The following is a 14,366-nucleotide window of genomic DNA, read 5'->3' as shown; positions in this document are numbered from 1 at the left end:
TTTTTTTAACATCTTTATTGGAGTATAATTGCTTTACAATGGTGTGTTCGTTTCTGCTTTATAACAAAGTGAGTCAGCTACACATATGTTTTTTATTTTATCTTTTTACTTTATTTTTTTAACATCTTTATTGGAGTAATTGCTTTACAATGGTGTGTTAGTTTCTGCTGTATAACAAAGTGAATCACCTATATGCATATGTATATCCCCATATCCTCTCCTTCTTATGTCTCCCTCCCACCCTCCCTATCCCACCCCTCTAGGTGGTCACAAAGCACCGAGCTGATCTCCCTGTGCTATGCGGCTGCTTCCCACTAGCTAGCTATTTTACATTTGGTAGTGTATATATGTCCATGCCACTCTCTCACTTCGTCCCAGCTTACCCTTCCCCCTCCCCGTGTCCTCAAGTCCATTCTCTACGTCTGCATCTTTATTCCTGTCCTGCCCCTAGGTTCTTCAGAACTTTTTTTTTTTTTAAGATTCCATATATATGTGTTACCATATGGTGTTTTTCTCTTTCTGACTTACTTCACTCTGTATGACAGACTCTGGGTCCATCCACCTCACTACAAGTAACTCAATTTTGTTTCTTTTTATGGCTGAGTAATATTCCATTGTATATATGTGCCACATCTTCTTTATCCATCCATCTGTTGATGGACACTTAGGTTGCTTCCATGTCCTGGCCATTGTAAATAGAGCTGCAGTGAACATTGCGGTACATGATTCTTTTTGAATTATGGTTTTCTCAGGGTATATGCCCAGTAGTGGGATTGCTGGGTCGTATGGTAGTTCTATTTTTAGGTTTTTGAGGAACCTCCATACTGTTCTCCATAGTGGCTGTATCAATTCACATTCCCACCAACAGTGCAGGAGGGTTCCCTTTTCTCCACACCCTCTCCAGCATTTACTGTTTGTAGATTTTTTGATGATGGCCATTCTGACAGGTGTGAGATGATATCTCGTTGTAGTTTTGATTTGCATTTCTCTAATGATTAATGATGTTGGGCATCCTTTCATGTGTTTGTTGGCTATCTGTATATCTTCTTTGGAGAAATGTCTATTTAGGTCTTCTGCCCAGGGCCATTTTACTGGGATAAATTCAAGGGTTACATTCAAAGCCTAGATGAGAATTCTTCTCGTCTTTGGAGAGCAAGAGCATGAAGGGGAAATGGAACTCTGGAGAGAAAGAAGGGGAAGAGAGGAAGCGGAGAGGACAGCCGAGGTGATGGCATGAGCGGAGGTTCCCACCTACTTCCTGCTTTCACCATGAGGAGGGTCCTGAGCACAGTATATTGCTGAGTGAAAAAGGCAGCTCATCAGGAGTTATAACAGGGATCACAGTCACTGCCTTCAGTTCACGAGAAATCACAGAGGGGTGGCTTTTTACTCCTTTGTTGTAATTCTCTTATTCATCTGAGACCTAGGACCGGCTCTTCCCATGCCGGGCTGGCACAGATGGGCCAGAGGAGTGCTCCTCTGTAAATTCAGGAAGGTGAACTTAGTGATCTGTAATTCTGTTTTTCATTTTCTAGACACTGTGGCTGTAAATTGAGGCCATAAAGGCGAGAAGGTGCCAGTTCTCTGCAAGCATCAGGAAAGTCAAGCTCAAGGTTTTTGGGGGCCCAGAGGGGCATCCACGCCCATAGACTGAGAGGTCCTAGCTGGGTAGGGAGGTCTCTTTTCAATGAGAGCAGAGCTGTTGGTAGGGGGTCAGTGGGTGTTCTAAAAACTTTCAGTAAGTTTCTTGATCTTGTTTAGGCAATTAAATGATGGAGTAATGGAATGAAGTGTGGGGAAGGGGGCTCCATGAGAGAAACGGGGATCCGGTGTTGGGGATGAGGCCTCCAGTGCTGGGAGTGGGAGTGTGGTGTGAGGAGTGACCTCTGTCTGCGCCATGTTCCTGCCTCCTCGTCCTCCCGCCTTTTCTTCCCTCAATGAAGGCAGGCATGGGAGGAATCCGAGAAGGCTCCTGGAAAGCCCCACAGCTAGAGAGGAAGATGCATTCCTCTAGGACAGAGTGAATATTGTTTCAGGTTGCCCCACCCAGCTTGTCCCCAAGCTGAGGGGCCTCATGGGGAAGGCCCAGCATCCGGGTGCCCCCCAGGAAGAGTGTGGGGATGAGAGGACCCTGGCTGGGAGCCTTCCTTCTGGCTCAGTCCTGCTCTCTCTTCATCCCCTCTCCCCTCTCTGTTCATCCCTCACCATCCCCCTTCTCTCTGCCTTCCCAGAGCTTCCTCTCTCCCTTCCCCCTCTTTGCATCTTGGGATCTGTCACTCTTTCTCCATCTCTGGTTTTTCTTTTCTCTCTCTCCCTTCTCTCACCGCTGCCTCCCCCGCATCTTCTCAGGGCCAGTGTCCTTGGAGTTGCTGCCTGGCCTCCTGGGCCATTGCCCATGTTCTCTGCCTCGTCCCCCCTCTGAGGTTGGTGTCAGGATTTCCAGGGAGTGCCCATGTAGGATGGGGACATGGTGCAACCACCCCCAAGGGACTGTGTGAGGGTCCACCAAGGACCCTTCCTGGCACGAGGTGGGCATTCAGCTCTTATCATTTCTCTCCTCCAAACAAATGTCCCCCTATCACCCCATCTCAGCCCCTTCCCTCTCCCCGCCTTCCCTCATCCAGTGGTTTTATAACTGTTGATTCCACCTCTAATGGATTCTACCTTCTTCTATTCTTTTTACCCTGACCCACCGCCATCTAGGTCTTACCCCACCTACCCTGCCAGCTTCCTCTCCCCACTCTGCCCTTCCTCAGAATCATAAGAGCCAGCACTCACTGAGCTCTTACACGTCCAGGCATTCTTCAAAGCTCCTTATATATCTCCATCTATTCACCCATTTAGTCTTCCCAACCACCAGAGAGGTAGCTATTATTATCTCCATTTTACTGGTGAGCAAACTCAGACATAGAGCAGTCAAGTAACTTCCCCAAGATCTTACATTTGATAAGTGGTGGAAATGGATATGCCTTTAGAAAATGGGCCTCCTTGCTCATAAAAGACTAGTAAAGACTGAGGAACGGTCAGATACTGGAGACCAGGGGCACGTGAGGACTAGAGGTAGTGTGGGGTCCTGGATGGGAATAAGGATGTTAGCAGAGAAAACTGGGGAAATCTTAGTAAAGTCTGTATTCTCCTTAATAGCCTTGCACCAGTATTAATTCTTAGTTTTGATAAATGTGCTAGGGGAAGCTGAGTGATGGGTGTATGAGAACTCTCTTTGCAACTCTCCTGTAGGTCTACAGTTATTTCACCATTAAAAATTTTTAAAAGAAGAAAAAACTAAAAGGAAAAAAAAGAAAAAAAAAATGGACCTACTTGCTTGGTCTTCAACAAGACCTGGGTCTTTTTCCCTCCTGGCTATTTCTCCTGTCACGGTCCTTGCCCAAGTGCCCTGCCAGACTGTTCCTTGTCAAATTCTCCGCATCCTTCAGCTCGGCATAGCCACCCCTGTTCCATGAAGCTGTTGCTGGTCTACCACACTGAGCAGCTTCCTCTCTCCTCTAAACAGTCACAGCACCACATCTACTCATATTTTAACAATGTGATACTCTTTTTTTTTAATAATTTTTTAAAAAATTAATCAATTAATTAATTAATTAATTTGGCTGCATTGGGTCTTTGTTGCTGTGCGCGTGGGCTTTCTCTAGTTGCAGCGAGCGGGGGCTGCTCTTCGTTGCTGTGCGTGGGCTTCTCATTGCGGTGGTTTCTCTTGTTGCGGAGCACAGGCTCTAGGCACGCAAGCTTCAGTAGTTGTGGCTCGTGGGCTCAGTAGTTGTGGCACATGGGCTTAGTTGCTCCACGGCATGTGGGATCTTCCCGGACCAGGGCTCGAACCTGTGTCCCCTGCATTGGCAGGCGGATTCTTAACCACTGCACCACCAGGGAAGTCCCAATGTGGTACTCTACACTGGTTCTATAGCTTTTTTTACATCCAGATCTTCATGGTCCTGATGGATTGGATGCCTCAAGGCCTGAAATTTTGTTTTATATCTTCCCCTCTCTCTACAGCACGTAATTTAAATGCCTCATCAGGGCAGACACCTTTAAACGTTTGCTGAATAAATGAGTCTTGGGCTTAACAAAAGATTGTGGATGCTGGCAGAGATTCATTCATTCATTTCCCAATTCTTGAGGTCCTACTGTGTGCCAGGACTTTATATTATAGTGGGAAAAAAAAAAATCAAGGTTCCTTTTCTGGAAAGCCTTTGAAGTCTAGTGAAGGACATGGATAATTAATGGAATAATCACATAAATGAATTTAATGTTCTAAGTGATAAGTGTTTTTAAAAAGTAGGTGCTGCTGGGAGATGTATTATAGTGTCAGGAAAACCTTTTCTAAGGAAAGAACAGCTGGGCCAAGATCTGAAAGAAGAGCAGGAGTTAGCCTGAAACAGAGAGAAGAGACTCCTGGCAGAAGGAATAGCATGTGCAAAGGCCCTGTGCCAGGAGAGGGCATGGACCAAGGCAGGCCATGTGGCTGGATCCAGAGAGTGATAGAGCAAGAGAGGCAAGATGAAGCCAGAAAGGAAAGCAGGGGCCCGGTCAGGCACAGGTCTGTGGGACACGGCAGGGTCTGGCTTTATCTTAAGGGCATAGGGAAGCCATCCAAGGGATCCAAGTATGGAAGTAGGACAATATAATGTGGATAAGGAAGGTGGGCGGGGGTGGGGGTGGGAATCATTGCCGACTTATTATTTTATTTTCAAATGTTCATGCTGATAAAAATTTCTTCTCAGCTGTAGGAAGACTAAGAGCTCTCTGCCCTCTGGGGCATTTTGCCAGACCTGGTGTCAGAGAACTGTTGACAGTAAACAGAGCAGGGATTTGGAAGAATTTGGAAGAAGTAGAGAACCTATTGCCTTAGGTGAGAGATCTCTTCCCTCTTCCAAAAAGGGAGGGACAGAGTGGGCCCAGGCAGAGAGCCAACTTAGGCCTGTTTTTCAAGGGAAAAGCATTCTCCTTCTAGGAGGACTAATCCACTCCCTGAGGTCAAAGGTTCCAAACAGATGTCACAGAGCAAAGGGGCACTTGTATCCCCCGCCTACTGTCTGCCTCAGGATCCCCAGGCCCATCGCTCCTCCTGACTCCCTTTTGCCTTAAGGATCAGGAAGCCGCTGCCAGCACTCTCCCCTTCTCCTTCCTCCAGTCTTGCCAGAGTTCTGTCCTTCCAGGACAAGAGTCAGTTGGAGCTGGAGAATGGGAAGTTGGGTTCGAAGGAGAGAATGTCAGCCTTCTCTGCAATAGGGTTGTTGTTCATGGTCAAGAGGGACATGTGGCCTTGGAGCCGTACCTGCAGCAGTGGGAACTGGCTCTCACCTTCTGCTGGGAGCCAGGCAGGCAGCATAATTGCAGGAAGCAGGCGGGAATAACACAGTCAGGTGTGAGGGGACTGTGGGCACAGAGGACACACCTGCTGTACACAGGGAGCTGCTGTCAGCTCCGGGCAGTTGTGGCCCTGCGGGATGTGCGGTCCATGCGGCCAGATCTTCTTGTTATTTTAAGAACAACCAGAAATCTGGAATGTTTTGCGAAATTTCCAAATTTTTAAATGTTGGCAACAACTTGAAAAATCACTGTTTAAAGCTTGTGCAGGCCAAACAGAACACCTTTGTGGGCTACATCTGGTTCACGGCTGCAAGCCAATGACCTCTGGATTCCTCTAAACCATCCAAGATGGCCTTGGACCGAGGATAGACCCTTGTGAGATGGTTGGCTGCTCTGAAGTGGATCTGTATGGCCACCGTGCCATGAGCAGGCTTGAGATCAGTGTCGGACTAGAGTTAAGAGAGTCAACCTGTGGCTTGTGATTCTCAGGAATGGTCAGTTGGGAGCACTTGGAGGTCTGAAATAGTCCCAGCTTGACCACCTAGGGAATCTGCATAGCTTCCCTAGGCTCCAAGGGAAGAAAACTGACATATTCTTATTCTCCCATAGAGATGGGCCTTGTTGAGCAGCACTTCTCAAACTTAGCACACATCAAAATCCTCTGGATGTCATATTAAAATACAGATTTCTGGTCCCCACCCTCAGCTCTGATTGAGTAGGTCTAAGATGGGGCCTGAGAACTTGACTTTCTAACAAGTTCATAGGTGATGCTCATGATGCCATTCTAGGACCACACTACTGTTGTAGATAATCCTATGCACCCAGATTTCTGAGGTCCTTACCTGTGAGAGGATGAATAACAAAGAATCCCATTTGGTTGCCACTGGTGATATTGAAGGTCAGCTTCCCTTTGGAGCTGGAGTCCGGGTCCCAGGCATCCAGCTGAAGCACGGAGGTGTGCAGGGGTGCATCCTCCCGGACGGAGGGGTAGAACACGGGTCTGGACATCTGGGGTGGGTTGTCATTGACATCCAAAACCTCAATGTAGACTTCAGTTACAGAAGAGAGGGGGGTGGAACCCCTATCCACTGCCAGTACCGTCAGCCAGTAGCAGGACATGAATTCTCGGTCCAGGGGTGCGAAAGTCTGAATCATTCCTAGGGATAGTCGATCACCAAACCCAAAATAGTTTAGAGCTCAAAGTAGCTTTAGGATGCACTTTACCTAAAAATCCTGAAATGGTACTGTGGAAAGGATATTAATAAGTATTCCACGAGAAAAGGGAACTGTGGCTGATATGGCATGGGAGCTGCTGAGTTAAACACAGGGAAATTCATATCCTTATTGTAGAACCTCTCAGAGCCTTTCTCTGCTAAGATAGGCCCATGACTCGGGCATGTGGGCATATGCAGGGTTTCCAGAAGACCGTGGTAGTTGACCTACTTTCTCCTGACTACTTCAAGCCGAGTCCAGTTTATTCATTTCACATTCTGTAAGTGGGATTTCCTTACATTTGTCCTTAGACTGGTTCCCTCAAGCTTCAAGTCCTTACAGATACCAATTCAAGGGTAGGGGTTTGATAAATAAATTGCTGTTCCCCTCTCCTCATCTTCATGATTTTAGAGACTTGGCTTCATTCATTGGTTCCCTCATCTACAAATTGCTTATTATGAACTAGCACTGTTCTAGAAGTCGAGGGTCCAAGAGTGAGTGGAAGAGGCTTGTAGCCTAAGTTCTTATGGGTCACACTCAGCTGGAAAGACCCAGATGAGAGGGCAAAGCCTGTACTCAGAGCCATAGCATCGCAGAGCTGAAGGAACCTTACTCCTTTGACAGATGGGGAAACTGAGGCCCAGAGAAAGAGCATGACTTGACCAAGATCATGTAGCAAGTAAGCAGAAGAGCTGGGTCTACAATTGACTCTCCATCTAATGCTCTTTCTACCACATCACCCTGCCCTCTACCCCGGAGAGAAATCATCCCACCAAGAAGGACCTACTTTTATTCACCTGGGATCTCTCCCAAGGTGCCTATCTCAGGACCTCACAAGTAGAGGGTGCCCAATAAGTGTTTGCTGAATTGCACTTATTTTCTTTGGAGCTTCAGAGGAGTAAATAAGTTGGTGCCACCTTTTTGGAGGACAATTTGAAAATATCTGTTAGCACTGATATTAATTATATATCTATGGATGATGGATATATGGATATATGGATATTATATATCTATTAATATTATCTTTTGACCCAAGGGCTCCATTTTTAAGAGCTTTTCCTGGAGAGACTCATTGCATATGAGTAAAAGTATATGAACAAATGCAGCCATTAAAAAAGAATGAAGATTTATATGTACTGACATGTAAGATATCCTGGTGACAAAATAAGTTTCAGAATTAGTATCTGCTGTATTATGTTTTCATAATAATAAAATGAAAAGTGATAATATATCAGACGCAATGAGAAAAATTTAGAAGATTATAGGGCAAATTCTTAATAGAGATTATATCTGGGGAGATGGGACACAGAGAAACATTCATTTTTAAATTATATATAAAAATGTTATAACTATGATACATTATTTTTATAAGCATATATATGTAATATATGTTTGTGTGTGTGTGTATGTGTATACAAGTGTGTGTGAGGTGGTTGATTCAACTCAAATGGATATACATACATACACCCACATATGTATGTATACATATATATATACTATATATATAGTATATATATATGTGTATAAATTAAAAATAAAATAAAAGGGACAGGAAGGAGTGTCCCTATTTATTGTTCTTGTTAGCCTATAGCCTGACTTCTCTCAAGACAGTGCCTGATTCCCTTAGGCCCATCCTCTCCCGGCACCTGGCCCTCCCATCCCATCCCACTCCCAGTACCTGTGTCTTGGTTGATGCTAAAGGCTGCAAGGTCGGTGCCAGCCCGCAGGAAGTACTGGAGCTCCCCGTCCAAGCCACTGTCCTCATCATGGGCAGCCACTGTCATCACTGAGGTTCCCGAGAGGCTGTTCTCCCACACCTGGCCCTGGTACACAAAGGAGGCAAAGCGGGGAGGGTGGAGGTTCTCGTTCACATCCAGGACGATCACCTCCACGCGGCAGAGGGTCCTTCGGGCCAGGGGCCTCCCACTGTCACTGGCCCACAGGCTCAGGTTATACCCAGCCCTCCTCTCAAAGTCCAGCTCTTTCTCCAGACTGAGTGCCCCCGTCATGAGATTCACATGGAAGGTGCCATGGGCATCATCCAATAGGACATATCGTACTTCTCCCGCAGGGCCCAGGTCAGGATCAGAGGCATCTAGAAATGTTAGAATAGTCCCTGGCGGCAGATCCTCTGGGACCTTAAGCCTGCGAAGTTCTGTGATGCACTGGGGAGAGTTGTCATTGGCATCTTCCAATGTGACTATCAGATCAGTGACAGAGAAGAGCTGGTGACCCTTCCTGGGCTGGTCCCTGGCCTCCACCTTGAGTATATATTGAGGTTCTGACTCCCGGTCCAGGTGTCCTGTGACAACCAGCTCCCCAGTGAGGGTATGGAGGGAGAACTTCTCTGTGGGGCTTAGCAGGGTGTAGCGAACCCTCCCATTGTCCTCCGAGTCAGCATCTTTTGCTTTCAGCTCTGCAACTGTGGTTCCAACTTCTGTGTCCTCTGAGATGGTTACCTGGTACCCACCAGGAGGAAATCTGGGTGCATTATCATTCCAGTCTTCCACATTCACTGTCAGCAGCTTCCAGGAGGACTTCTGGGGAGTGCCCAGGTCATACACCGTTACATTGAGGATGTAGAAACTGGTGGCTTCATAGTCCAAGGGGGCAGCTACGGTAAGCAGCCCTGTTTCCAGCTCAATGTCAAAGCAGCCGTCTTCGTTGCCATCTGCAATCACATAGACCAGTTTGCCGTTAAAGCCAGTATCAGGGTCGGTGGCTGCCAGGTGGGCCAGGGGGGTGTTGAGAGGAGCACGCTCAAGGATGTCAATGGACTGTGGGAAGTGGTCGTCAAACTGAGGGGTATGATGATTGATCTGATATGCACTTAAGGAAGTGAAATCCTCATCACTGGACTGCTGATTCTGAAACCCAACAGAGTGCAGGATGGTCTTTGTGAAATGTGTCAATACCCCCGTTTTATCACACTTTACAGGGACCTCAAAGTGAGGATCCTTCACTACAGTAACATTCAAAGTCATGGGCGAGGCATAGTTTTTCCCATCTGAGGCTGTAATTTTCAGGGAATAGTTGATGGGTTGACCAGTAGTATGGTTCCTAAAAGGGCGTTTGAGGGATATCACTCCAGAGAAATGATTTAGATGAAAATACTCTAGTTCGTTGCCTGACACAATCTCATATTTTAGGTTCTGAAGCTCATCCACATCTATAGCTGACACGGTCATTACTGATTTTCCTACTGGCCAGTCTTCATGGATAGACCCAGTGCAATTGACTTCCTCAAACATAGGCTTGTTGTCATTCAAGTTCTTGAGCCTAAGGGAAACAGACACTTCTTTTTCCTGGCGAAATGGGGATCCCCAATCTGATGCCCATACCTGGAAGGTGTAAATTCTGTTCATGAGCTCATAGTCCATGGGTTTGGAGGTGGAGATGATCCCCAGGTAAGGGTCGATAGAAAAGGGCACAGAGTTTGGGCGAGCGATGGAGTAGGTGACATATCCATTGTCTCCATGATCCTGGTCTGTGGCCGTAACAGTCAAAATGCTGGTGCCTGGAGGGATGTTCTCATCAAAGGTGCCATAGTAGGAGGACTTGTTGAACATGGGGGCATGATTGTTACAGTCCATGATGTCAATGACCACAGTGGTGGAGGCCAGGCCCAGTGAGGTTCTGATGTGTAGCTGGTACTGAGCTCGGTCATGGAAGTCCATGAGCTTCGTGGTGGTGATCAGCCCCGTGCGAGCATTCAGTTTAAACGCTGCGCTCTCTGAGGATGGCTTTAGAACATACTTCAGGTTGGGGAAGGCGTGGGTTCCTTTCACCATCACCACACGGCTACCAGGAGGGGAAAACTCACTAAGCTGCACTCTGTAAACAGCCTTCTCAAATTTGAGGGAAGCCAGTTTGGAAGGAGGTAGGTGAAAGCCCCTGATCTGGGAATGAGAAGGTCTGCTCCCACCCCTGGCCTGCAGGCTGAGGTTGAATCCATGAGGGTGTTCCATCCAGTTGATGTCTTTGACGGAAACCAAACTGAACTCACTGCTCCGGGCGTAAGACTTGATGGCTTTGAAGTTCTTTCCAGGGTCACCACCAACAATTTCCAGCGAGTCCACGTCACCACCTGAGCTCTCCGCATCTACCATCACCGTGGCATAGGTGGCATCGTCACTGCTCTCTGGTGTAGCCAGGACCACTGAGGCAATGGCCGGGAGCTTCCTGAGGGCAGGCTCCACATGGATGACCAGTGCTGCCAAGTTGCCAAATCCGTTGCCCTCTGAGATCTTCCGCATGCGGTCCACAGCCAGCACCTGCAGCTCATACTTCCCTCGCCAGGTGACGTTGAGCTTCCCGGCCAAGGTGACCACCCCGCTGGTGGGATGGATGGCAAACATCTCCGACCTTGTGTTAAAGGTGTAATAGAACTCGGCGTTCTGGCCCAGGTCGGCATCCGTGGCGCTCACCTTGCAGATGGGGCTCTTGAGGGGCATGTCCTCAGAGATGGTGACTCGGTATGAAGGCGGGGAGAAGAGGGGCTTCAGGTCATTCTGGTCCAGGATGTGGACCACCACGCGGGTCAGAGCTTCTAACTCCGAGGTCTTCTCCGTGGCTTGGATGATGAGGGTGTAGCTGTCTCGCACCTCCCTGTTCAGAAGGGCTGTGTTGCTACTCTTTGTCCTTATTCTCAGAAAGCAGAAGTTGCCTACCATGTACTCCTCTGTTTTAAACACGTTGGCCACATCTCCAGAGATAATCCGGTACCTCACTGCCCACTGGGGGTCTGTGAGATAGATGCCCATTTTCTCAGAGCTTTCCACGTAGGTCTTGGGAGCAGAGTTTTCATAGATGGTCACATTATAAAGGGGGTGTGTGAAGCGCCAGGCTGAGGAGATGATCCCTTCTAGGGGTTTCTCACAAGTTGTACAATGAAGCAAGAAAATGGCAAACCCCAACAAGGCAATAATCATGATGGAAAACCTCCCGAAACCCTGGGTAGAAAAAGAAAGGGTACAAGTTAGCAAAGAAATGGTTCCTACTGCCGTGGTTCTTAACTGGGGTGGTTTTGCCCCTCAGGAGATATTTGGCAATGTCTGAAGGTATTTTTGGCTACCCCAGCTTGTGTGCAGGAGGTGCTACTGGCATTTAGTAGATAGAGGACGGGGATGCTGCTAAACATCCTACAATGCATGGGACAGATCCCCCCAGCAAAGGGCTGAGATTGCGAAACCTTGTGTTTGAAGAATAACAGACTAGTTTAAGTGCTTTCTGAAGGGCATCCGGCAGATACAACACTGTCATTACCACTTCCCTCCTTTTCCCAAAACCTTCAATGTCTCCCCAGTGATGGTGAAATCATTCTGACCAGGTACCCAAGCTTAGCAGCCTGGCCCTAAGTACTTCTGACAAGACCCCTCCATCAGGGCTCAGCTCCAGTTGAACTGAGCTGTGTCTGCATATGTAGGGGCTGCAGAAAAGCAAAGGGACCACGATCACAGGCCTGGCAGCAGGCTGCTAGGCTGTCAGGCCTGGCTCCACCACTTACTAACTGGGTGACTTTCTAGGCAGGCAGTTTCACCTCTGTGAGACTCGATTTCCTCTTCTGTAGAATAGGAATAAGGATATTAACTACCTCATTGGATTGTTGTGAAAATTAAGTGAAATAACAAAGGTAAATGACCTAGCATAGTGCCTGGCACATACTAAGTTTTAATGTAATATTAGCTATCATTAGTCATAGGAATCTAAGTTTCATAAAGCGAAGGGACCTGCCCAGGGCCTTACAACTAGATAGAAACGAAGCAAGAATTAGACCTGGAGCTCCTTGCGTCACAGGCCAGGGCTGCTTTCCCCACCCCAGGCTTACCTACACCTGTCCCACCACAAGTCCCTTTGGACAGAGCCTGATTCTGACTCGTCTTGTAAACCTGAACAGAGAAAACCCCTCCCTTCCTGGAATGTCAGAGCTGAAATGGACCTGAGAAATGATGGAGCTCAGATCTCTCTTCTCATGCATAGATAGGGAAATAGAGCCCCAGGTGGGGGAGGGGTCTTGCCCCAAGTCCCAAGTTGGGTGGCCAGGTAAGAACCAACCCCTGGAGATTGTTGAACTAACCGGGAGTGAACGCTTCACCCTCTAAGAGCTTCCGTATCCTCTCCCTTGCCGCTTCCCGAATGCCTCATCCCTGAACTCCAGCCTGGGTCAAAATGTGAGACTCATCAGAGCCAAGGATGGGGAGGGGGACCGGGGAGGGCAGAGTTCGGTTGCCAGACCGGGTCTTCTAGAAGCAATGTGTGAGGCTGCGTACACCAGGCTGGTGGCCGGCCTGCCCTTGGGAGTCTTGACTCCGTGGAGTTCATGGCTACCAGCCAGATGTGCCGAGCATTCTTGGAGGGAACAGGCAAAACTTGTTTTTCCAGTTGCCGTGGTCTTCAAAGGCAAGGAAGAGTTAAACTTCCAGACAAGGGGGAAAGGGAGAGGCTTGGATCCTTGTCTTTCCAGAGTCCTGAGAGAACCAAATGCAGGTTCTTTAAGACCTCGTGGGTTGCATCTCAACATGGGAAGGAGGGTGGAGGCAGAAATGGAAAAGCCAACCTAACTTGGCCTCTGAAAGCCTGTGACAGAAAAGAATTTGAATAGGCCTCCTCCTTCCAGCCTCCCTACCACCATCCCTCGCTTGAGATCCTGTTGGTGGCGCCCTAAACCCAGCACCTCAGAAGAGAGGGGGCAGGATGGAGGTAGATTCTATCCTTAGGGTCCTAAAGCCAGGGACAGAAAAAGATGCTGTCTACTCCCCACCCTTCCTGCCCCCTTGCTCTCACTCCTTGCTTGCCACCACAGCCCATGAAGGACCCGGCCACAGGCAAAAGCCACACTCACCCATCCCTGACACAATCCCCTGCAAGCACGAGGACACCCCTGAATCATTTGGACCCCACCCCTTCCCCCAGGATAGCATTGCTTTTGAAGTTGAAGACCCAGGGGGGAAATGAGTGCTTACCCCGGTCCCAGGTCCACACTCAGTCCTCGACCCGGCGAGCCCAGGGTGCGTGCAGCCTCCCAGCTCTGCCTGCCCTGCTTTGGGGAAAGCTTCCTGTTCACCAGGTCAGCATCCGTGGAGGGCAGGTCCCAACAAGACACTCCGCTCAGCAGCTGCAGGGGCGCCTTGAGAGCCGGAGTCCTTAAGATGAGCTACAGGGAAGGGAGCAGGGATGGGGTCTCCCTCGGGGGCAATAAGATGCCAAAGGGGGTGCACCCTTGTGTAGGGGTTTGGTGCCCATGGCTGTGTTCAAGCCGTGGGACCCACAGACCTGGTGAGTGGTTTGCTGGGGGAAGGGCCTGTGTCTGATATTTGTTTCTGGCACCACACCTGGGCAGGTGAACAGGCTTACAGGGTGCAGGGGCACATGGGCTCCCTGGGCTACCCTCCTACCTCATGCCACCTAGGACCACTGTTTTGAAACATCTTGTGAAAACATAGATCAGTTCTTATCACTTCCCCGCTTAAAATTTTCCAGTGGCTTCCTACAGCATTTAGATGAAAATCTGAACTTGTTATCATGGCCTGGAAGGCTCCCCACCATCTGGGCCCTGCCTGCATCTCCAGTGATACCTCCCACCACTCTCCCCATTGTTCACCAAGCTGCAACCATAAGGGCCTTCTTTCTCCTCTGCAAACATACTAAACTGGGATCTGCCTCAGGGCCTTTGCACTTGCTGTTTCCCTCTATTTAAGATTCTCCCATGGCTGGCTTCTTGTTATTATGCATTCCTCACCTCTAATGTCACTGCCTAACCCCCAGTTTGATGTAGCCTTCTTCCTAAAGCCCTTCTTTATCACATCAACCCATTTTCTCCATGGCAC

The 14,366-nt window shown here is 48.5% G+C and overlaps 1 protein-coding gene across 1 annotated transcript in view; it reads right to left on the bottom strand.

The window, feature by feature from the left end:
* Positions 1-11,471, bottom strand: part of FAT2 (FAT atypical cadherin 2) — a 66,685-nt gene extending 55,214 nt beyond the window's left edge. The window contains exons 1-2 of the mRNA XM_007448060.1: positions 8,219-11,471; positions 6,171-6,485 (exon numbers count right to left, since the gene is read on the bottom strand). Of these exons, the coding sequence (XP_007448122.1) occupies positions 6,171-6,485; positions 8,219-11,471 (3,568 nt within the window). The remainder of the gene's footprint in view (positions 1-6,170; positions 6,486-8,218) is intronic.
* Between the last annotated feature and the right edge of the window lie 2,895 nt (positions 11,472-14,366).

This window comes from Lipotes vexillifer, unplaced genomic scaffold (assembly GCF_000442215.2).
Source record: "Lipotes vexillifer unplaced genomic scaffold, Lipotes_vexillifer_v1.1 scaffold121, whole genome shotgun sequence".
Classification (NCBI taxonomy): Eukaryota; Metazoa; Chordata; class Mammalia; order Artiodactyla; family Lipotidae; genus Lipotes; species Lipotes vexillifer.
Note: the sequence above shows the minus strand (reverse complement) of the source record. Positions and strands in the feature narration are given on the sequence as shown.